Genomic DNA, 24973 nt, shown 5'->3' on the forward strand with positions numbered 1-24973 from the left:
AATTTTATACCTCCACCAATCTTATTTTACTATAAATAAATTACTTGATTGTACCCAGATTAGAGTGTGCCTGCTTACCCTTGTTTTTCTATGTTCTATTAAGTCCCGGCGATGTGTGGTCCGCAAAATGTGGAACACACATTGCCAGTGTCCGTGTTTTGCGGATCCGCAAAACACACACCGATGTGTGAATGGACCCTAAGGGATGTAAAAGTATAGTAAAAATTGAAAATTAATAAAGTATATTAGAATTTTTTTTTTTTTTTTGGGGATTAGGGACAACATATTGGAAAATTATTATAAATGTTTAGTTTCTCTTTAAACCCTGGATATGAGCTGTGTGTAATGTGATGGAAAAATGTATCAAGCCAGCAAAGGAGGCAATATGGACAACTTTGTCTACATGACAAATGAGAACTCCTTTAAGGCTACATTGTGGATCATTTATTATAAACAAATACATTCTTACTGCTGTTTTCATGCAGCAATTAAACTTATGTGAAATTCTTACACCTCATTGAGGGCAGCATAAGGTGACAGGATCCCTGAATTCAGCCGTGTCACTCATTTGCTAAAAATAAGTGGCTGCAGACGAACCAGCATCATAATCATTGCAGCCTGGGACTGGAAAAGATATCTGAGAAGAGCCTTGGTTATTGAGGAGTTCCTGCTATCTTCGCTACCTGATGATTATTGGCAGTGCTCTCCTTGGGAGAAAACTGAGGAGACTGTCAATCTCAGTAGATGGTGGGGAGAACAGAAACTCATGAATAACCATGACTCTTCTCAGGCATTCATGACTCTGCCCGGCCAGCAATGACTATGATGTTGGTCTCGGCAACCACATGAATGACACTCTGCTGAAATCAGCTAGTCGGTGTAATGACCGGCGTCACGCAAAGGGAGGGAAATGGGAAGGCCCTGTCCAAGGGAGAGGGAAAGATGGCGACCCCTGACTCACCTTGCGGCTGGCACCTGACTGCCCTGACGTCCCTAGACGGGTTCCTCACCCGTACGCCGATCACGTGCCTAAACCCTGGCTTTCCCTAAGATGAGCTTTATGTAGTGAACGGGGCGGTGGGATCACTAGTCCGCACCACTGACACTAAGAGGAAAACACCAAGGAGAGGACAGACAATACAGACAAACATATAATCCCAGGTGGGCGACAACAGCAGACCACCAAGGCCCAACAGGGATCCGGAGGGTAACGTTCTGGAACAACAACCAGGGAACACAGCTACACAGCTCCAGTGGGTCAGTATAGAAGTCCAGGCAGGAAGCTCTATATCTGGCAACCAGAGAAGTGAGAGATGGGAATATAAGGAGGTTGGGATTGCTGGACAAGAAACAGCTGAGGAGGAGAAGCTACGGATCCCTGAGTGAGCCAAAAAGGATTGCAAGGCAAACCCAGAAAGCTACCATTAATAAACAGCACTGTCTTTAGACAGAGCGCGCAGCCACCCGCTGCGACTTCCTGACCCCGGGTATAACGGAGTCAGGCGTGGCTCTTGACACCCTCGTGACAGTCGGTCACTACTATATGCTACCCTCAGTGAGAGCAGCATATAGGGGAGGACAGGATCCCTTTAATTTTTTTAATTACAATTGTACATGAGTAAAAAACATTTCAACATCATCATTGATAATCTAAAGGGGCAACTAATTTGTCGTTTTCTTTTTTCTTTTTTTTTTGGTAATTTGTGCATAGGGAAGGGTTTTTTCACATAAAGAAAAACCATTTACATATTTCCTATTATGTCATATGGACATAATATAAGGGGAGTCTCTCCCTCGGGACCTTTCTCCATTAGCCAAAGAAGACAGAGGCCCACAAAGTGTATCTCTCGCTCTGGTGCAACCAGTATTTAAAAAGGTTTCCCATTATTTGTAAATTGATTGCCTATCTTCAGGATGGGTCATCAATCTCCGCTCCTGTATGGGAGTAGATCCGGCACTGGAAATAGGTGCTGGAACCACACAGCTCCATCTATTCTGTTGTGGACAGAACTGGTTACTGCAGCAGTGCGCCTAATAAAGTGGATGCTAGCAGCGCTGAAGTAACCAGCTCTGCCCCCTACACAATGAACAGGGCTCAGTAGTTCAAGTGCCAGGGCTACTCAGGAACAGCTGATTGGTGTTGGTGTAGGGTGTTGGACCCGCCAAATTAATGGCCTAGCATGAGGATACGTCCTCAATGTAATATTCTAAATTTTTCAAACCAGCACCTGGATCTGATTACCTGTGGAACTGCATGTAATCGAAAATGGTATAGTATAGTAATAGTGTAGAAAAGACAATGAGCTATTCAATAAAATGCATCTACACAGCATCACCTGCTGTTTGTTCTTTCTCTTGTCTCTCAATCCACCTCAATGAGGTGGTCGCACATGCTCAGTTCAAATCCTTCACCTGTCACAACTTCTGTTGCTGCGAAAGTTACAGGGAAAGAGCTGTGGCAGAAAGGACATGCCCTCTGAGCTGTCAGACTGAAATACATCTAGGAGAATAAATGGTGAAAAGAATAGGGAGATCTCTGGATCCATGTGAGGTACAGCGCTGGTTCTAGCTTTGTTAGAATAAAAAATGTAATATACTATAAGATGACTGTTTCTTTTTTTTCTTTTTTTACATTGATCATGGCGTAAAACCACTAAGACTAAGTTTTCCCAAAAGCAGAAATATATGCCTAGCTAGAGACATAAATAACATGTTACCTTTATCCTGTGGGTCAATATGATTATGAAAATCACAAATTCATATGCTTTTCATTATTTTTGCACAATACAGTACACTTTTAAAACAAATGTTTTTGGCGACACCATATTCTAAGAGCTAGAACTGCATGAAGACATTTTTTTTGTGGGACAAGATGTAGTTTTTATTGGTCCCACTTGGGGTGCATAAGTCTTTTTGATCACATTTTATTTTACTTTACGGGTGACAGAATTAACAAAAAACTATTTTACTTTCAATGTTCACCTTGTAGTATAACTAACATTTTAACTTGAGGGTCGATATATGTCATAAAAGGTAGCTCTGTACTCAACCCACACCACTGTCCCTATATACAGCACCTTCTGTCTCTCAGAGAGGGAATGCACCTACAATGTGAATTTCAGACCCCTCCATGATTTCTAAGTGGGAGAACTTGCAAAATCGCAGGGTGTTCAAAGACTTCTGTTCCTCACTGTACTTGCACAATCTGTCTTAAATGGCGGCTCACAACATGACAATGGTCACTGACTTGACTAAACCTAAATCTAATGGGGTAAATGAGTTGTCAGACATAAAGAGGTCAAAACCAGACATGCAACCAGATAAGATTCCAAAAAATAAGTCAAATACACAACAGTGAAACCAGGCAGTGGCCACTGCCTTACCATACACAGAAGCGCTGCCACTGCACAAACGCTCTGCATAGCACAAATCGCTCCCCGATGAGCCATCTAATCATGGTGAAATGCATCGGATGGGAGGAGAAGGAATACTAGACCAGGCCCGAGGTTTCAGCGGCTGGGGTCGCTCTTTTAAGGGCGAGTGCTCCGACTACAGCCTGTCAGTTTATCCCCGCTCTAGACCAGATGGTGAGGGACAGAAAAACCTGACGAAGCTGAGATCAGAGAGCACTCCAAGCAACTTGATTAATTTTTCCATCATATTATACACTGCTAGTTTCCAGTCTTGGAAAACCTCTTTAATTTTGCATTTTGGATGCAAATGAACAATTAAAAAAAAGGCAGAGCAAAGGTGTTTGTAACCTTTAAATTTTTTAAGTACTGTAGACTGCACAGAATCTTTTCAGAAATATGGCATAACAGCTGTGTACTTTCACCACTCCAATTTCCTGCAAGATCAAATTTGCCAACATTAAGTTATAAACACTGTTCTTAACACATTGTGCCAAGAAGTAACTGTTTAGATCAAGATGTCCCGAGATAAAGCATTTGTGCCTTTTTAATAATTTGTTTTGCCTGGCTCATAAGATTTAATGCCATACTCAGTTTTTCGAGTGACATATTCCAAAGAGTACTTTAAAAAGTAGATTTGTAGAATTTCTTTTTCTGGCACACTGACCGCAGAAGGTGCTCTAAATTTATTAAACTGCCATATTTTTTTTTATTTGCTAGTTTACTAGAGCTAGACATGTATACGTGAGTTAATCCATCAATGATTGCCAAAAGATCTGTAATTACCTTATAATAACAGTTTTCATTAATGTCCCCTGGCCCTTTCCATTGGTCCCTTAAAAGACCATTGCTAGGGCTTTTCTGTCTTCCCTTTAGTGTAAACAGAAGACAGACACTGCACACTGCATGCCTGCATTAGTGTGGAGTAAGGAGGCGTGTCTCAGTAATCCAATCTGATTGGCTGGCAGGAAGCTGCTGGCTAAAGCAAGTGTGCACGTGAAGTGAGGGAAGGCAGTTTTGGCCTCAGAGTACTGTCAGAGGAGCCATCTTGAGAAGATTGTCATATTGTATGGTTCAAAACAGCCGTAACTAAGGTCAAAGCTAAAGGAAAACAGTGGTATGTGAAGAAACTAAAGATTGTGTTATGCATAATGCAGCAGCAGCAATAACATATGCAAAAATTTATTTTTTTGATAAAAACATCAGTTACACTTTAAGGTTTGTCCCCCCATAAGAACTTATCTTGCAGTTAGACCCCACTGATGAGATACTGATCACCTCTTCTATGGATAGGGGACAGATTCTTATGGTAGGGCAACCCTTTTAATACCTCTTATTAACACTGGCATATAAAACTCCAGTTTAAATAGATTTTCTTTAAACCTCAGTTTTAATAAATTTCCCCTTGTATAATTTACAGTGTTTGGTTTATTTCATAAGGTACATGATTGCTGACCTTGTATTTCAGTCTCAAGAGGACACGATTTAATGGTAAATATAAAACTACACAGAAAGTCTCACTTAAACGTAATCTTTTATAATGCTGGTCGTGGAGGACATGCCCTCTCTTTAGTGTAACAGATCCAAACAAGTGTGACGAATTTACATGTAATCAAACAGAAGGGGAAGTAGACACTGTCATTTTCTTCCATGACATTTATATTGACATTGCAATCAAACCCATCATTAAGATGCCGAAAAATGCAATTTACTTCCCGTAGCAGAAATCTGTTATTTCACTTAAATTAGTTTCATTCTGTGCAGACAGTTAACATCATCCAAAAATGTCGTATTACATAAGGTTAAAATGGCAGGCATCTCCCCAATCCTTTCCTCAGCCTCTGTTATTAAATTCGGGCTACGAGAATAGCCCAGGGAATTTATGCTAAAATGTTCATAAAAAAAATTATCAATCTAATAATTTAAAGAATTAATCGCACAAGAGCCTGGCGGTTGTTTCATTTGTTCAGAAGTTATCAAATCCCAGAACAAAATCCTTTTATATTAATTCTCTCAGACTTCACAGAGCTCAGAACTGATACAGTTCTCAGCACAGACGAAATACTGCTAATATAGTGGAGCGCCATACACTAAAACAGATATACACCGTAGATTTGCTCATGGTGTTTTTTATGAAACAAAATTTCATGAATGTTGTTTAAAAGAATCTAAAATTAATGAATGCAGAGACAGACTTAAGGATACGGCACTCATCTGACAAGACACCGCTTAAATATTACTTTATTATAATTATATACCCAAATACCTTTCATTAGTTAGAATGGCTTGTTTTGTCTAGGGTGCAGTCATTAGGAGAAATAATGAGCAGCTCCGTCCTCTCTGTACTTCATGTCTCCTCATGTACTCCATTTTTACAGAGATCCAGCTGAAGATTTTATCAGCTGTATTTAGGATCATAATCCCTGACAAGCAGAGCAGAGAGGAGAATGAGGCAGCTCTTTAGCTCAGTATTGAGAAGTAACGTGTCCTGCTGTGTGATTAGGACAGGTTTTGTGTGTACTGATAGGATGGCGGACATTTTATTTCTCCTAATGATTGCTCCCCAGACAAAACGAGCCATTATACCTAATGAAAGGGGAATATATTTATAATAAAGTAATATTTAAGTATTTTCATTTTCTTAAAGGGGTTGTCCCATTTCAGACAATGGGGCATATCGATAGGTTATGCCCCCATTGTCTGATAGGTGCGGGTCCCACCGCTGAGACCCGCACCTATATCAAGAACGGGGCCCCGCAAGTGAAGGAGGGCGCACTGCGCATGCCCAGCCACCATCCATTCATTTCTATGGGGCCGCCGAAAATAGCCGAGCACATGTGCGGTACGCTCCCATTCACTTCAATGGAAGCGGCGCTTGGTGCTGGACGGCCCCCGGGAAATCTGGGGTCCTCCATCCACAGCTCTCCCCGCTCAGTTGTTGTTATATGCACGGGTCCCAGCAGTGGGACTCGCACCTATCAGACAATGGGGGCATATCCTAGCGATATGCCCCCATTGTCTGAGATGGGAATACCCCTTCAATTCCCGGAGAACCCCTTTAAACTGGTGTGGAACCACTGTACCAGCTAGCTGGTTTGACATTGGGCTAGCCCTAAGGGCGTTCTACTAGTGATCCCCTGGTTTTCACCCCTATACAGATATCTAGACTTCGCTGCAGGGGACCCACTAGGTCGCTAACTCTTGGACTAGCCCTGGTGGACTCAAAGGTCAGAGACACAAATAAATTGTTTAAATTATTTAAGTTAACAGGGTTTTCTGGCAATTAAATACAGATGACTATTCCTCAGAATAGCTTATGGACATCTGATCGATTGGTGCGAAAGGACTCCCAGTATCCCGTCGGTCAGCTGTTTGATGGTACCACAGCTGTTTGCACAGCTCAGTCCCTTTCAAAGGCCTTGGGACCAATGGACATGGCATTACAGACTATGGAAGAGTCTGGGATGCTTTCCTGAGTGCTGGAGTCCCTTCCAACAGCAGATTGTGAAAGTGACTGGAGTCTAACCCCCAACCATCAGCTACTGAAGACATACCCTGAATACAGATCATCAGTATTTAAGTCTCAGAAAACCCCTTTAACTGTGACCACAGGTTTTATTCTTGCCTCTATAGAGATGACCCCCATTTACTCACTTTTAGCAAATTATTATTTTTAATCTTGCAGGATGCTTTACCACACAGTGGTTCTCTAATAGGACCCTGGAATGGCAGTCCTCATGCCTCATGTTTCAAAACCATGCTGCCCATAGGTACTTATCACCATGTCACTGGTTGGTGTGGGAAACTAGGTCCGTCTTTCTGTTTTTCGGCGGTGTTAATCACTTAGGCCCCTTGCTCGGACACATATGACCCACAAATGGCACTCGTCTCATTTTGGCAAATAAAGAGGAACATTAAGAAGCAAAAATTCCCTACTTTATGTTTGCTCGATTAATTTTCCAGCAGCTCTTGATCTGACTCTAATGACAAGGATAAATATAATGATACAAACCTTGTGGCTGCTATCTTAAGTGTCAAATTATTAAGGACAGCCAAATGTAAGAAATCTATTTCCAAATATTCCGTTTTCTTGGTGATGGCTTATGCTGTACTGCATAATGGACTGAAAACGTAAATACAATGAAAGCCCTTAAAGGGATAGTCCGATAGTGATCGCCTATCCATAGGATAATAATAGATCATAGGGGTTTGACCACTGCATAATTTGAGCAGCAGGTTAAGCATGCGCACTGCCACTCCATTCATCCCTATGGGATTGCCGCTAGCACTTGGCTACCTCCTCCAGTCCCATAGATATGAAAGGATTGATAGTGCGTGTACCAACCTGTTGTAAAGATCAGTGGAGGTCCCAGCAGTCAGCCCCCCACCAATTTAACAGTTATCCCATATCCCATGTTCCGTTATAGCTCTACCACTATAGTGCACAACAGCAGCTTATTCTGCAAAGTTATCTGAAAGTGTAAGTACGCATTAACATTTCCTGAAACAGCGTATCTATCATGTTAAGTTTCACATTAACGTGTGCTATGTCTGTATGCATATACACACATACATAGCTGCAGGATCACAATGTTTTCTGACTTTAAAGGGGTTCTCGGGGAATTAAGAAAATGAAAATACTTAAATATCACTTTATAATAAATATATTCTCAAATACGTTTTGTTAGTTATAATGGCTCGCTTTGTCTAGGGAGCAATCATCAGGGGAAACAAAATGGCCGCCGTCCCATTAGTTCACACAAAACCTGTCCTAACCACACATGAGGACAAGTTACTTCACAACACTGACGTAAAGAGCTGCCTTATCCTCCTCTCTGCTCTACTTGTCAGGGATAATGATCCTGAATATAGATGATAAGAACTTTAGTTGAATCTCTGGGGAATTTAGTTCATGAGGAGACATGAAGTACAGAGAGGACGGACAGGACAGGCTGTGGTAATGGAGACTGTAAACAAGTGCTGCTGCTCATTAACCACACCTCACCCTCCTCTCATGTCTCCTCATCATCTCCATTCCCACAGAGATTAACCTGTATTCAGGATCATGATTCCTGACAAGCAGAGCAGAGAGGCGGATGAGGCAGCACTATTGCTCATTCTGGTATAATAACGTGTCCTGCTGTGTGATTAGGACAGGTTTCTGTGTGTATTAATAGGATGGCGGCCATTTTATTTCTCCTAATGATTTCTCCTTAGATAAAACGAGCCATTATAACTAATGAAAGGTATTTGTGAATATATTTATTATAAAATAATATTTTCTTAATTCCCGGAGAACCCCTTTAAGCAGTCTGTCATGAAATGCGAGCTCTAGGGGAGGTGATTGGGAAACAAAATGAACACCGCATAATTCAAACAAATGAAATATATCCATAATCTGATATGACATACCTGATAAAGATAATCTTCAAACACAAAATAGTAATCATCGTTGCTGGCTGTCAATTTAACATCCTACGAACAAGCACATGAGAGAAAAACAACATCAGATAAATCGCCTCTATCAGGACTATTATATACGGTACATACAGTAAAAGAAGTAAGCACTGCAACTGTGATATAAATACTAATAATATAAAATACTATTAAACATTAAAGAGTTATTTCCACCTTGGTCTTCATAACCGAGATGGGAATAACCACACAAAGCGCCGGCCGGGTAGGCAGAGTTACAAAAATGGTCGCTCTTTCAGTAACTCCCAAACACTGTGGCACCGCACGCTAGGCTTTTTCCATTACTCCTGAGCTATGCTTTCTATGCAGGCCGAGATGAGAATACCCTTTTAATCCAATCTATATGCTATGCATAATGTGAATAAAACGATGGGTAATATCTGTGTTTCTACAGGAGAAGAAGAATGTGTATTCTCATGTACGACACAGTGTTTTCATGTGGCTAGGGGAAGGGATTAAACTGGAATTAGGGATGTGTATTGATTCGAGGGCTGATTTCCAAATGTAACGCAGCCAGGAAAATATTATGTGATGAGAAGAGATGTGAGAAGGAAGAAATATGAGGAACTACTGTTCTAACTGCAGAAGCATCTTACATATGTCAGGAGGCTCTCAGTAAAACAGCATGACATCTTCCTGTTGTCTGCAAAACTCATTTTAATGAACCAATAAAAACACACACAAATAAAAAGCCCTATTGGTAAGACTGGGACTATTTTAGAAAGAAGAGTTGTCCAGTTGCATAATTATTATCTGGCATACTGTGTACAAAGAAGACAAATGTATTGTGTACAGCCCGCTACTGTGTAGTCGGCTATGTTCACAAGGTGAGGAGCTAATTGTGTTAGAAGGGACTTCTACAGGGTGAAAGACGCTCTGTCGCATAGTCCTTTGCTGGGAGAACACTACTCACAGGAGTTTGCATCTCCTGAAGTCGCCAAGAGCAGGGATGCCCAACCTGTGGCCCTCCAGCTGTTGCAAAACTACAACTCCCAACATGACCTGATAGCTGTAGGCTGTGCGGGCATTCTGGGAGTTGTAGATTTGCAGCAACTGGAGGGCCACAGGTTGGGCATCCCCAGCCTAGAGTGAACAAATCTTGCAGGGGTAGAGCATAAGAATAAGAGAAGGCAAAAGAAGGTTAGAAAGGCAGTAGAAGCGATTACGTAGAGAAGCAAGAGAAACCGTGTCAGGTCTAATAAAGTAGACTATTACTATACAATCAATGATCTAGTTATTTGTCCGTCTTAAATATCTTGTTTGGTTTGGATGAATTAATGAGGATAAAAACGTTCTCCTTTTTATTATTGGTTGGTAATGTTACATACACTCTTCGCTCCAACTTTCTGACTAGTGACTGCAGCGTCCGGTGGCCTGAGTATCAGATGCCCTGAGGGAACCTGACCCTAGCTGGCTTTCTGCCAAATTCTGCCTGCCCGTATGCTGACCCGGTCTTGGTATCCCTGATGCTCTGTTTGCTTTGTCCACTGGTATTTACTTTAACTGTATCCACATCTCTAATCTGTCATTGATCACCCCCCTGTAAGGCTCCATTCAGACGTCCGTATGTGTTTTGCGGATCCGATCCATGTATCCGTGGATCCATAAAAAACATACGGACGTCTGAATGGAGCCTTACAGGGGGGTGATCAATGACAGGGGGGTGATCAGGGAGTCTATATGGGGTGATCACCCCCTGTCATTGATCACCCCCCTGTAAGGCTCCATTCAGAAATTTTTTTGGCCCAAGTTAGCGGAAATTGTTTTTTTTTTTTTTTTCTTACAAAGTCTCATATTCCACTAACTTGTGTCAAAAAATAAAATCTCACATGAACTCACCATACCCCTCACGGCATCCAAATATGTAAAATTTTAGACATTTATATTCCAGACTTCTTCTCACGCTTTAGGGCCCCTAAAATGCCAGGGCAGTATAAATACCCCACATGTGACCCCATTTCGGAAAGAAGACACCCCAAGGTATTCCATGAGGGGCATATTGAGTCCATGAAAGATTGAAATTTTTGTCCCAAGTTAGCGGAAAGGGAGACTTTGTGAGAAAAAAACCAAAAAAAATCAATTTCCGCTAACTTGTGCTAAAAAAAAAAAAATTTCTATGAACTCGCCATGCCCCTCATTGAATAACTTGGGGTGTCTTCTTTCCAAAATGGGGTCACATGTGGGGTATTTATACTGCCCTGACATTTTAGGGGCCCTAAAGCGTGAGAAGAAGTCTGGGATCCAAATGTCTAAAAATGCCCTCATAAAAGGAATTTGGGCCCCTTTGCGCATCTAGGCTGCAAAAAAGTGTCACACATGTGGTATCTCCGTACTCAGGAGAAGTTGGGCAATGTGTTTTGGGGTGTCATTTTACATATACCCATGCTGGGTGAGATAAATATCTTGGTCAAATGCCAACTTTGTATAAAAAAGGGAAAAGTTGTCTTTTGCCGAGATATTTCTCTCACCAAGCATGGGTATATGTAAAAAGACACCCCAAAACACATTGCCCTACTTCTTCTGAGTACGGCGATACCAGATGTGTGACACTTTTTTGCAGCCTAGGTGGGCAAATGGGCCCACATTCCAAAGAGCACCTTTTGGATTTCACAGGGCATTTTTTACACATTTTGATTTCAAACTACTTCTCACGCATTAGGGCCCCTAAAATGCCAGGGCAGTATAACTACCCCACAAGTGACCCCATTTTGGAAAGAAGACACCCCAATTTATTCTGTGAGGGGCATGGCGAGTGCCTAGAATTTTTTATCACAAGTTAGCGGAAAATTATGATATTTTTTTTTCCTTACAAAGTCTCATATTCCACTAACTTGTGACAAAAAATAAAAACTTCCATGAACTCACTATGCCCATCAAGAAATACCTTGGGGTGTCTTCTTTCCAAAATGGGGTCACTTGTGGGGTAGTTATACTGCCCTGGCATTCTAGGTGCCCTAATGTGTGAGAAGTAGTTTGAAATCAAAATGTGTAAAAAATGCCCTGTGAAATCCGAAAGGTGCTCTTTGGAATGTGGGCCCATTTGCCCACCTAGGCTGCAAAAAAGTGTCATACATCTGGTATCGCTGTACTCAGGAGCAGTTGGGCAATGTGTTTTGGGGTGTCATTTTACATATACCCATGCTGGGTGAGAGAAATATCTCGGCAAAAGACAACTTTTCCCATTTTTTTTATACAAAGTTGGCATTTGACCGAGATATTTCTCTCACCCAGCATGGGTATATGTAAAATGACACCCCAAAACACATTGCCCACCTTCTCCTGAGTACGGCGATTTGGGCCCCTAAAATGCCAGGGCAGTATAACTACCCCACAAGTGACCCCATTTTGGAAAGAAGACACCCCAAGGTATTTCTTGATGGGCATAGTGAGTTCATGGAAGTTTTTATTTTTTGTCAAAAGTTAGTGGAATATGAGACTTTGTAAGAAAAAAACAAAATATAAAAAATCATCATTTTCCGCTAACTTGTGACAAAAAATAAAAAGTTCTATGAACTCACTATGCCCATCAGCGAATACCTTAGGGTGTCTACTTTCCGAAATGGGGTCATTTGTGGGGTTTTTCTACTGTCTGGGCATTGTAGAACCTCAGGAAACATGACAGGTGCTCAGAAAGTCAGAGCTGCTTCAAAAAGCGGAAATTCACATTTTTGTACCATAGTTTGTAAACGCTATAACTTTTACCCAAACCATTTTTTTTTTACCCAAACCTTTTTTTTTATCAAAGACATGTAGAACAATAAATTTAGAGAAAAATTTATATATGGATGTCGTTTTTTTTTTTTTAATTTTACAACTGAAAGTGAAAAATGTCATTTTTTTGCAAAAAAAAAATCGGTAAATTTAGATTAACAACAAAAAAAGTAAAAATGTCAGCAGCAATGAAATACCACCAAATGAAAGCTCTATTAGTGAGAAGAAAAGGAGGTAAAATTCATTTGGGTGGTAAGTTGCATGACCGAGCAATAAACGGTGAAAGTAGTGTAGTGCAGAAGTGTAAAAAGTGGCCTGGTCTTTAAGGGTGTTTAAGCTAGGGGAGCTGAGGTGGTTAATGGAAGCAGTGTTACAATACCCAGCTCCATCCACTGCTAGTTGAGAGAAGCTGATAGGTGGGGTTTATGGGATGTCGGGCTCTCACCAATGAGATATTGATGACCTATGCCAGGCATCCTCAAACAGTGGCCCTCCAGCTCTTGTAAAACTACAACTCCCACAATGCCCTGCTGTAGGCTGATACCTGTAGGCTGTTCAGGCATGCTGGGAGTTGTAGTTTTGCAACAGCTAGAGGGCCGCAGTTTGAGGATGCCTGACCTATCCTAAGGATAGGCTATCTATATTAAAACACTGGAATACCACTTTTAAAGAAACGCACCAGCATTTTGTGTCTCCTATAGAGTGCAAAATAGATTGATATCAATGATCAATGTAGAGCAGGTTTCAGCAACCTCTGGCACTCCAGCTGTTGTGAAACTACGACTCCCAGCATGCACACTTGCTCAGCTTTTCTCAGAACTTCCACAGAAGTGAAGGGAGCATGCTGGGAGTTGTAGTGTCAAAACAGCTGGAGTGCCGCAGGTTGCTGATCCCTGATGTAGAGGATTATGTTTATCTCTTGTGTTAAGTGTTTTAGTTGATGCGTCGCTTATGGGCGGACTGCCATCTTGCCTTCTTTAGTCTGTCTCAGCTCTTACAAGCAGGAGGCAGGGGAGAGCACTATGAAGATGCTGGAGCTTCTACACCCACCACATAGAACTGGTGTAAGTCAGGGGAGGGCTGCGTTTTAAAACTCTGCAGCCAATCATGGAACAGTATGTACTTACCTACTATATAACTACACTCCAAAACAGGAAAGAAATGATATACCCAACAGCACTGTATGCAAGGAGTGAAACAAGAAGGGCAAAGCATGGCGGAGGAGGGAGGCGTCAGAGCTCTAGTCACAGGTCACTGTGCACAGACTTCTGGCAATCTCTTACACATGTATAATTACTCTTAAAATGTATGTTCTGTAATCAAATTTAAACTGTTTGAGCATCTATTTGAAGAGTGCAGTGCTTTCAATTTGGATCATTTCAATTTGGATCTGTGGGTGCAGGTCCCTACACTAAAGCACCCCCCTTCACTTCCTGAAGTGCGAACAAGCTCTGGACTAGTGGTCAAGACGGGGATTACATGCCACAGATACCCAAAATGAAAGGGCTCAAAATGTTTGGATGCAGCTAAGTTGGAATGAAACAATTTACACTGCTAGAATATTGCTGGTGAGTTAGCGTTAGGGTACTTTCACACTTGCGGCAGAGGATTCCAGCAGGCAGTTCCGGCGCCGGAACTGCCTGCCGGATCCGTCAAACAGTATGTAAACTGATGGCATATGTCAGACGGATCAGGGTCCTGATCAGTATGACAAATGCATTGAAATGCCGGATCCGTCTCTCTGGTGTCATCTGGAAAAACGAATCCGTCATTTATTTATTTTTCACATTTTTTGCGGTCTGAGCATGCGCAGACCGCAATGCCAGAACCGTTTTGCAGGAACACTCGGGGCCGGATCTGGCATTAATGCATTTCAATTGGAAAAAATGCTGGCAAGTGTTTCGGAATTTTGGACGGAGATAAAACCGTAGCATGCTGCGGTATTATCTCTGTGCAGAAAAGTCTAAAAGACTGAACTGAAGACATCCTGAAGCATACGGATTGCTCTCCATTCAGAAAGCACTAGGATAAAACTGATCAGTTCTTTTCCGGTATAGAGCCCCTAGGACGGAACTCTATGCCGGAAAAGAATAACGCTAGTGTGAAAGTACCCTTAGATGCCCAAAAAATTGCTGATGTGCTTCTTTAAACAACACCTGTCAGCAGATCAGTACCTATGACACTGGCTGACCTGTTCCATGTGCGCTTGGCAGCTGAAGGCATCTGTGTTGGTCTCATGTTCATATGTGTCCGCATTGCTGAGAAAAATTTAGTTTAAATATATGCAAATGAGCCTCTAGGAGCAACGGGGGCGTCGTCATTACACCTAGAGGCTCTGCTCTCTCTGTAACTGCTGAGCCCTCTCCACTTTGATTGACTGGACCAGGCAGTGTAAACGTCATCATGCCTGGCTATGTCAATCAAAGTGGAGAGGGCAGGGCCTCTGGGAGAAACGCAACGCCCCCGTTCCATATAATAAAACATCATTTTTCTCAGCAATGCGGGCACATATGAACATGGGACCAACACAGATGTCTTCAGCTGCCAAGCGCACATGTAACAGGTCAGCCGGTTTTATAGGTACAAATCTGCTGACAGATGGTCTTTACGTGATCATAATATGAATGGACCTGTATTTGTTAGCACTTTGAAAGCTATTACTTTTCCTGCTGTTATAACATAAAACATGTAAAAGTGCAGGTGTAAACACTTTTTATGGGCAATGTAGATAAAATAAATGCATTTAGGATGCACAGGATGCACACTAGATTGCCTGCAGCCAGTACGTTCAAATAAACCTATAAGACTTCTGCTTATCTCTTGAAGAATCATGTTTAATTACCATATGCTTTAAATTCTTAATTGACAGCATGAAAGTAAATAACACACAATGCTCCAGGGCTGTGATCACGGTGTCTTTTCTGTAGCTTGAAATGCATACAAACATTTGTCCTGGATAATCATGAAATGTGAAATTTTTAAATGGTAAAATAAATGTAAAATAAATCATACCCATAAATGATCTGGGCAAAGACGGTCACATTTTTAGACCTGAATGTTTTATTAGTAACATTTAGAAAACAAATCTTTTTTAGTTTTTCATGATCTTGGACACTGGCTCGCCAAGGCTTAAGAACGCACATTATCTAATTTATATTGGGGGTGTCACAACCATCCCGAAAAAAAAGGGGGGGGGGGAATCTAGGATCGGGCATGCTAGATTTTTACTGAATAAATTCGAATTTCTACTGAATCTTGTCCCACAAATCTATATAATCAATCTGCTCAGCTCCTTAGACTCCATCCAAATTGTGACAGGTTCCCTTTAATTTCTGAGGAGCCAATGTAAAAAGGTAAAGCAACAAAAAAACACACTTTATATAAAAATATATGTGCAAAACTGAATCCTCACTTTAACTAAGGCTACTTTCAAACTAGCGGCACGGACCTCCGGCAGGCTGTTCCGTCGGGTAAACAGCCTGCTGGATCCGTCATGCCGCTAGTGACCGTGTGCCTCGGACTGCCGCTAAGTCCCCATTGGCTATAATGGGGGCGGGGCGGAGTTCCAGGGAGGCACGGCAGCGCACGGCGAGAGGGTGCCGGAATAAATGTCGGACATGTAGTAGTTTTATTCCGGTAGGCTCTCGCGTGCCTATTTTCCGTGAGCCATAACTTTTTTATATTTCCGGTCACATAGCTGTACGAGGGCTTATTATTTGCAGGACAAGTTGTACTTTCTAATGCCACCATTAATTATGGCATAAAATGTACTGGGAAGTTGGAAAAAACTTCCAAATAGAAATGGAAAAAAAAAAACGCAATTCCTCCACTGTTTTACGGGTTTGGTTCCCACAGTGTTTCATTTACGGCAAAACTGACCCATGCCCTTCATTCTCTGGGTCAGTATGATTACAACAATACCCCATATGTATAGGTTTTTTATGTTTAAATAGTGTAAAAATAAATTTAACCTGTTTGGGACATAGGGCGTACGTCCTGGTCTTAAGGAAACAGGGCGTAGCTGTACGTCCTATGAATTTCCAATCACCGCCGCGCGGCGGGCAGTGATCGGAACTGGGTGCCTGCTCAAATCATTTTTTATACATCACTATATTCTGACCCCCATAACTTTTTACTGAGCTGTTTAGGGGCTCATTTTTTGCGGAACAATCTGTACTTTTTATTGATACCGTTTTGAAGTGTGTGTGACTTTTTGATCACATTTTATTACATTCTTTTGGGTAAGAGAAGCAATGACCCTTTTTTCCGTTATACTAATTTGATTTTGTTCGGGGAGGCATGCAAATTGTATTTTAGGCTACGTCCACACTCATCTCGGGATAAGAATCAGAGAACTGGTGTGGTTATTTAGTTGCTTAAGGGGGACTCTCAGTCAAGGGCTTTTTCTCTGCTGACCGGATCGCAGTCTCTCTGGTCAGTGGATGAATTTCTCAAAGCTTTGGGTCTCATCTATGATGACCCGGATCGGACCTCCCTGGCCGAAACCAAGCTACATGGCCTTCGTCAGAGAGAGCGTTCTACTGACCTCTATTGCTCTGAGTTTAGGAGGTTGGCTACGTATACTGAGTGGAACGATCCGGCTCTCCGTAGTCAGTTTTGTCAGGGATAATCAGAGAGGCTAAGGGACGCTTTGGCCTTTCTTGAGAATCCCGAGTCTTTGGAAGCTGCTATGTCTCTTGCAGTACACATTGATAGACGCCTGAGAGAGAGATCTAGGGGCCCACACTCTCAGGACGTACTATCACATAGCGTATTGTCTTCCTCTGACACTTTGGGGGGGACGAACCCATGCAGTTAGGGGGAGCTACTCCCAGATTCACTTTTAAGCATTCTGGTCGTAGGGAGTGTGTTTTTTCTGCGGACAGAAAGGACATTTTATCGATGCATGTCCATGCATTCAGACTCAAAAAGAAAAAAAAAACGGGGACGTTAAATTTCCATCTGACTCTTGAAGGGGTGGAAGGAGAGTCAGAAAATGTGCATTTCTCTTTGTCTGGTAGTACTCGATTTCTCCTGACTTCTGAGGTGGTGCTAGAGTCCAAGACTGTGGGGATTGAGGTGTTTATCGACAGTTTCCAAGCCTTATTCCTGTATCCCCTTTCCCTCCTATGCTCGGTGTGGTGTTTTCCTCCCATACACGAGATTGACATTATTACTATTATAATGAAAAAAAGATTAGTTTTTAGCATATGGGGACTGTATCTCTGTAATATTAAGCAGTCCCGTCCTGTATTTTTTAGATATAAATACAGCACAGCACCTGGATTCCTTAGATCTGCTCTATGACAGCACCTTCAAATCAGTTTTAAATACATTCAGTCACATGAATTTAATGGCATACAAGTGTTTCTTGACTTCTGACAAGCAATAAACCCAGATTACTAACCTTATAAATCAGGCTGTCAGATAAAAGGTCATGCTGTATCACATTCGATTTAAGCTGCTCATAGTACAAGATGTCCTAAAAAAAAAAAAAAAGTCAGAGATTTTGAAAAAAGATAGGACACATTGGTAGCAGGAGAATAATCATGCATTTGGGAAGACACAATATGGTAAACCATTAAAAATTATATCTTATGCCATTAAAATACAGGGAGCTGATTGGCTGCTTTAGTCACTCAATTACAGTGTCCTTACAAACTATCACACAGTCTTAACCACAAGGTGGCCGTATAATTATCACCCAACATCACACACCCCTCTATACTAACCACTGATGCTTGTACTGGGCTCAGAGTGGACTTGACATCCCTTCACACAAATGCCCGTGGCATACAATTGGAATTGTACTTTACACAAAGGTGACTATCTACATGATCCCACTGGGGTTAACACAGCCTAATTTTATTTTTTTATTTTTGTTTTTCATACCCTGCCTTCATTTTTTAATTTTCTGTTCACATAGCTTTGTAAGGGCCTGTTTTTTGTGGGACAAATTGTATTTTTTAATGGCACTGTTTATTTTACCATAGCTTGGATTAGAAAATGGAAAAAAATTCTTTGTGCAGTGAATAAAAAATAAAATAATGAAAAAAAAAGGTCACCAAGGTTTTTTGTGTTTTGTTTTTACGCCATTCACTGAACGCTAAAAATGACATGACCTTACTCGGTGGGGAAGTACAATTACAGAGATATCAAATTTATATAGTTTTTATTATGTTTTATTATTTAAATAAAACATTTTTGAAGAAACTTTTGTTCTTTGCATTACTATATTTCGGGGTACATACGACTATTTAATCATTTATTATTCAATTTTTTGGGGGGACTAGGTGACCAAAAACTGGTGAATCGTGCATTTTTATTTTCAGTTATGGTGTGCTCTGCATAGAAAAGGGCGGGATTTGAATTTTTCTTTTTGCATGCAGCAGTTTTTGTCGGGCCGCCTCTCTCAGCATATTTGTCGTGCTGTGGTTGGATCTCCACAGGTCCCCATTATAGTGAATTGGACTGTGTGGACTTCAGGCAATGTGACATTCTTGGCAAATACATTTTGTACAAAATTATTTGTGACTGTTGGCCACCGGCAAGGCGATCTGTTTAGGGCAGGAACCTACGCTAAATACTACCTCTTTTGGTAGGTTCCACATGCATGTTGAGCCCACTCTGAGTATGGCACTATTCTATTTACTTTAGGGGAAGCACGGTGGCTCAGTGGTTAGCACTAATGTCTTGCAGGGGTCCTAGGTTCGAATCCAACCAAGGACAATATCTGCATGGAGTTTGTATGTTCTCCCCGTGTTTGTGTAGGTTTCCTCTGGGTTCTCCATTTTCCACCCACACTCCAAAGACATACTGATAGGGACCTTAGATTGTGAGCTCCACTGGGGACAGCGTGATGCTAATGTCTGTAAAGTGCTGCAGAATATAGTAGCGCTATATGAGTGTATAAAATAAATACGGTAAATAATGATTTGTGTTTGCAGAGTGCTGTTGCATAGCCATGGCGATGTGCACCTGCACACTGGGAAGTGCTGACTAACCCCCCTTTTTTTCTTTGCACTTTGTGACAGAACTGCTGAATAATATTAAAAAAGACCAATTGCAAAAATGATTTTTAGCCCAAAAAAAATTGCCCGCAAAAGGTGTACATAGCCTTTAAAGAGGACTGATACCTAAAGTCAGGTCTGGGAACAATGCAGTTTGAAATATTGACAATTTTAACCGTCTAATGAAGTACACGGTTAAAGTGTACAAATAAATGGAGGACGCTTCAATACGTTTCGAGCCTGTGATCAAGCATTTCTGGGATACAATGGGTAAGTTAAATGTAGTTAGAAGCTGATGGTGCTTTGGAGTAGTCACCATTTCATGGTCTAATGACTATCCTTACAAAAGGCCATCAATATCAGATTGGTGGAGGTCTGACTGCTGGCACACTGACTAGTTAGTAGCTGCGGTGTAGCATATTGCAATCTCTTTCAAGTGAACGGCACAAGGCTGCAATATCCTTCACCGTCGCTATTACCTAGATGGCATGCATGTAGACAGCCCAATATAAACAATGAAGAGGGGACAGGGCTTACACAAATGCAATGGACCCTTCAAACAGCGGCAATCAGATATTAATGCATGGACCAGAAAACCACTTTAAGTTGAATGTGAGAACAGTATGCCATAAGCTCATGTGTTTCTCCTAGTAAAGTCTGTAGGCATTCAGAAATGTTATAATTTAATTCTATGCTGATGATTGGGCTTGGACCCCTATGAAGATATTTTATAAAAGAAATCAGCAAATAACATTAGAACTATACAGAATAAAGGAAAAACACAATAGTGTTCAAGGGTGCAATGTGGTAGGTATGGGTTACACTTAAAGAGGACCTGTCACCTCTCCTGACATGCCTGTTTTAATGGCTTTATGCATCCCCCATGTGATAACAATTCTGGATCATCTATTCTTATGGCTCTATGTTGTGCCATTCCTTTATTATTTCTACTACAAGTTATAAATGAATAGCTAGCAGTCTGCAGTAAGGGTACAGAGTGGTGTTAACCAGTTAGGGGTGTGTCCCTGCACAGACCCACTCTATCCAATCAGTGCTGCCATTTTCAGACTGTGCAGGTACACACCCCTAACTGGTTACCTCCCCTCTGTAGCCTTACTGCAGACTGCTAGCAGTTCATTCATAACTTCTAGTATAAATAATAAAGGAATGGCACAACATAGAGTCATAAGAATAGATAATCCAGAATTGTTATTACATTGGAAATGCATGAAGCTATTAAAACAGGCATGTCAGGAGCGGTGTCAGGTCCTCTTTAAGGGCATGAGGTGGAGGTGCTTAAAAAAGGCAGTACACCCACAGCTAATGTAGGAGTAGTGACAGCACTTGGAGAGGGGTGTTCAAGGGTGAAGAGCCACCTTAGGTCTTCTTGCTTTTTACTAGCCATGGGTATGTCTCTTTCGCACAGTCATACTTTCTAAAGACATGTCGCAGCATTAACCACTTCACATCCGCCCATAGGATATAAACGTCCTATGAGTGGATGTTTAACTCTGAATGAACGTTCTGGAACGTCCATTCAGAGATCGCAGCTGCACATTAATCGTGCAGCTGCAGAGCGGGTTGCCCGCTGTCAGTGACAGCAGGGCAACCCAGAGGGAAGGCAGGGACAGTTCCCAGGTGTCCCTGCCCTCTAGATCACTGAATACACAGCACTCACCGAGCGCTGTGTATACAGATGAAGAAGCGCTATGCGCTTCCTATTCCGGCACGGTGGTCATGTGACCGCAGGGGCTGGGAGAGTGCAGGAGCTGTCGGGTCTTTCACAGACCTCGATCAGCCCTGCACTGAGGCTGTATTCTGCTGTACAGCCTCTCTGGGGCCTCTCTGCTGTACAGCCTCTCTAGTAGCCCCAGTTCCCCTGTAACTGGGGCTACTATGTCAGCCCCAGTTACAGGAGAAATCAATAGTGAAAAATAAATGAAGTCAAATGTCCCCCAGAGGTCTTGTATGACCTTATGGGGGACACAAAGTGTAAAATTAAAAAAATTAAAAATAAAGTGTTTTATAAAAAAAAAAAAAAAAGGTTTCACATGTAATAAAAAAAATTCAAAATCCCCAATTAAGTAATAAAATAAATAAATAGGAAAAAATAAATAAAATAGACATATTTGGTATTGCCGCGTCCGTGATGGCCGGCTATATAAATATATCACATGATCCACCCTGTCCGATAAACACCATAAAAAATAAAAACGGTGTAAAAAATAAAAAGCCATTGTCGTCACCTTACATCACAAAAAGTGTAACACCAAGTGATCAAAAAGGCATATGTTGCGTCATATGCACCCCAAAATAGTGCCAATCAAACCGTCAGCTCATCCCGCAAAAAATGATACTCTACCTAAGACAATCGCCCAAAAAATAAAAAAACTATGACTCTCAGACTATGGAGACACTAAAACATGTAAAACTTAAATAAAAGAAAGTAGACATATTAGGTATTGCCACGTCCGTAACGACCAGCTGTATAAAAATATCACATGAACTAACCCCTCAGGTGAACACCGTTAAAAAAAAAAAAAAAAAACTGTGCTAAAAAAAAAAATTATTTTTATCACCGTACATCACTAAAAGTGCAACACCAAGCGATCAAAAAGGCGTATGCCCCCCAAAATAGTACCAATCTAACAGTCACCTCATCCCGCAAAAAATTTGCCCCTACCTAAGGGCTCATTCACACGAACGTGTGCTGCTTGTTGCAGTATTGCGGACAGCATTTGCGGACCGGCAATGGACAGCATTTGCGGATCCGCAATACACGGGCACTGTTCCGTGTGCATTCCGCATCACAGATGCGGACCCATTCACTTCAATGGGTCCGCAAATTTGGAGATACGGAACACTATGGAAGCACTACGGAGTGCTTCCTGGGGTTCCGTTCCGTGCCTCCGCACCGCAAAAAGATAGAGCAACTTCTATCTTTTTGCGGAACGAAGGGATCGCGGACCCATTTAAGTGAATCGGTCTGCGATCCCATGCGGCTGGGTCATGTATAAAAAAAAGTATACATATTAAGTATCGCCGCATCCGTAAGAACCTGCTCTATAAAAATATCACATGACCTAACCTCTCAGGTGAACACCGTAAAAAAAAATATATAATAAAAACGGTGTAAAAAAAGCCATTTTTTGTCACCTTACATCACAAAAAGTGCAATAGCAAGCGATCAGATAGTCATATGCACCCCAAAATAGTACCTATCAAACCGTCATCTCATCCCGCTAAAATGATATCCTACCTAAGACAATCTCCCAGAAAATAAAAAAAACTATGGCTCTCAGACTATGGAGACACTAATATAATATTATTTTTTTCTGTTTAAAAAATTATATTATTGTGTAAAACTTAAATAAATAAAAAAAAGTATAGATATTAGGTATCGCCGCGTCCGTAAAAACCTGCTGTATAAAAATATCACATTACCTAACCCCTCAGGTGAACACCGTAAAAAAAATAAAAATAAAAAGTGCGTAAAAAAAGCCATTTTTTGTCACCTTACATCACAAAAATACCAAGTAATACCAAGCGATCAAAAAGTCATATAGTACCAATCAAACAGTCATCTTATACCGAAAAAAATGAGCCCCTACATAAGACAGTCGTTCAAAAAAATAAAAATAAAATAAAATATGGCTTTCAGAATCTGGAGACACTAAAAAAATTATTTTCATATTTGCTATTGTCGCGTCCATAACAACCTGCTCTATAAAAATAGCACATAATCTAACCTGTCAGGTGAACATTGTAGATAACAAAAAATAAAAACGGTGCCAAAACAGCAATTTTTGTTACCTTGCCTCACAAAAAGTGTAGAGCAACCAAAAATCATATGTACCCTAAAATAGTACCAACAAAACTGCCACCTTATGCCGTAGTTTTAAAAAATGGGGTCACTTTTTTGGGAGTTTCTACTCTAGGGGTGCATCAGGGGGGTCTTCAAATGTGACATGGTGTCAAAAAAAAATGTCCAGCAAAATCTTCCTTCCAAAAACAACATGGCGCTTCTTTCCTTCGGCGCCCGGCTATGTGCCCGTACAGTAGTTTACGACCACATATGGGGTGTTTCTGTAAACTACAGAATCAGGGAAATAAACATTGAGTTTTGTTTGGCTGTTAACCCTTGCTTTGTTACTGGAAAAAAATGGATTAAAAAGGAAAATCTGCCAAAAAAGTGAAATTCTGAAATTTCATCTCCATTTTCCATTAATTCTTGTGGAACACCTAAAGGGTTAACAAAGTTTGTAAAATCCGTTTTGAATACCTTGAGGGGTGTAGTTTCTAAAATGGGGTCATTTTGGGTGGTTTCTATTATGTAAGCCTCACAAAGTGACTTCAGACCTGAACTGGTCCTTAACCACCTCCGGACCGCCTAACGCAGATTCGCGTTCCGGAGGTGGCAGCGCTGGGCACAGTCACGCATATACGCGTCATCTCGCGAGACGCGAGATTTCCTGTGAACGCGCGCACACAGGCGCGCGCGTTCACAGGATCGGAAGGTAAGCGAGTGGATCTCCAGCCTGCCAGCGGCGATCGTTCGCTGGCAGGATGGAGATGTGATTTTTTTAACCCCTAACAGGTATATTAGACGCTGTTTTGATAACAGCGTCTAATATACCTGCTACCTGGTCCTCTGGTGGTCCCATTTGTTTGGATCGACCACCAGAGGACACAGGTAGCTCAGTAATATGTTGCACCAAGCACCACTACACTACACCCCCCCCCCTGTCACTTATTAACCCCTTATTCACCCTTGATCACCCCTGATCACCCCATATAGACTCCCTGATCACCCCCCTGTCATTGATTACCCCCCTGTAAAGCTCTATTCAGACGTCCGCATGATTTTTACGGATCCACTGATAGATGGATCGGATCCGCAAAACGCATACGGACGTCTGAATGGAGCCTTACAGGGGCGTGATCAATGACTGTGGTGATCACCCCATATAGACTCCCTGATCACCCCCCTGTCATTGATTACCCCCCTGTCATTGATTACCCCCCTGTAAAGCTCTATTCAGACGTCCGCATGATTTTTACGGATCCACTGATAGATGGATCGGATCCGCAAAACGCATACGGACGTCTGAATGGAGCCTTACAGGGGCGTGATCAATGACTGTGGTGATCACCCCATATAGACTCCCTGATCACCCCCCTGTCATTGATTACCCCCCTGTAAAGCTCCATTCAGACGTCCGCATGATTTTTACGGATCCACTGATAGATGGATCGGATCCGCAAAACGCATACGGACGTCTGAATGGAGCCTTAAAGGGGCGTGATCAATGACTGTGGTGATCACCCCATATAGACTCCCTGATCACCCCCCTGTCATTGATTACC

General features: G+C 41.7%; 1 protein-coding gene across 1 annotated transcript in view; it reads right to left on the reverse strand.

The window, feature by feature from the left end:
• Positions 1-24973, reverse strand: part of TBC1D19 (TBC1 domain family member 19) — a 197616-nt gene that overhangs the window by 73468 nt on the left and 99175 nt on the right. The window contains exons 12-13 of the mRNA XM_040419011.1: positions 18004-18078; positions 8823-8885 (exon numbers count right to left, since the gene is read on the reverse strand). Of these exons, the coding sequence (XP_040274945.1) occupies positions 8823-8885; positions 18004-18078 (138 nt within the window). The remainder of the gene's footprint in view (positions 1-8822; positions 8886-18003; positions 18079-24973) is intronic.

This window comes from Bufo bufo, chromosome 2 (assembly GCF_905171765.1).
Source record: "Bufo bufo chromosome 2, aBufBuf1.1, whole genome shotgun sequence".
Lineage (NCBI taxonomy): Eukaryota > Metazoa > Chordata > Amphibia > Anura > Bufonidae > Bufo > Bufo bufo.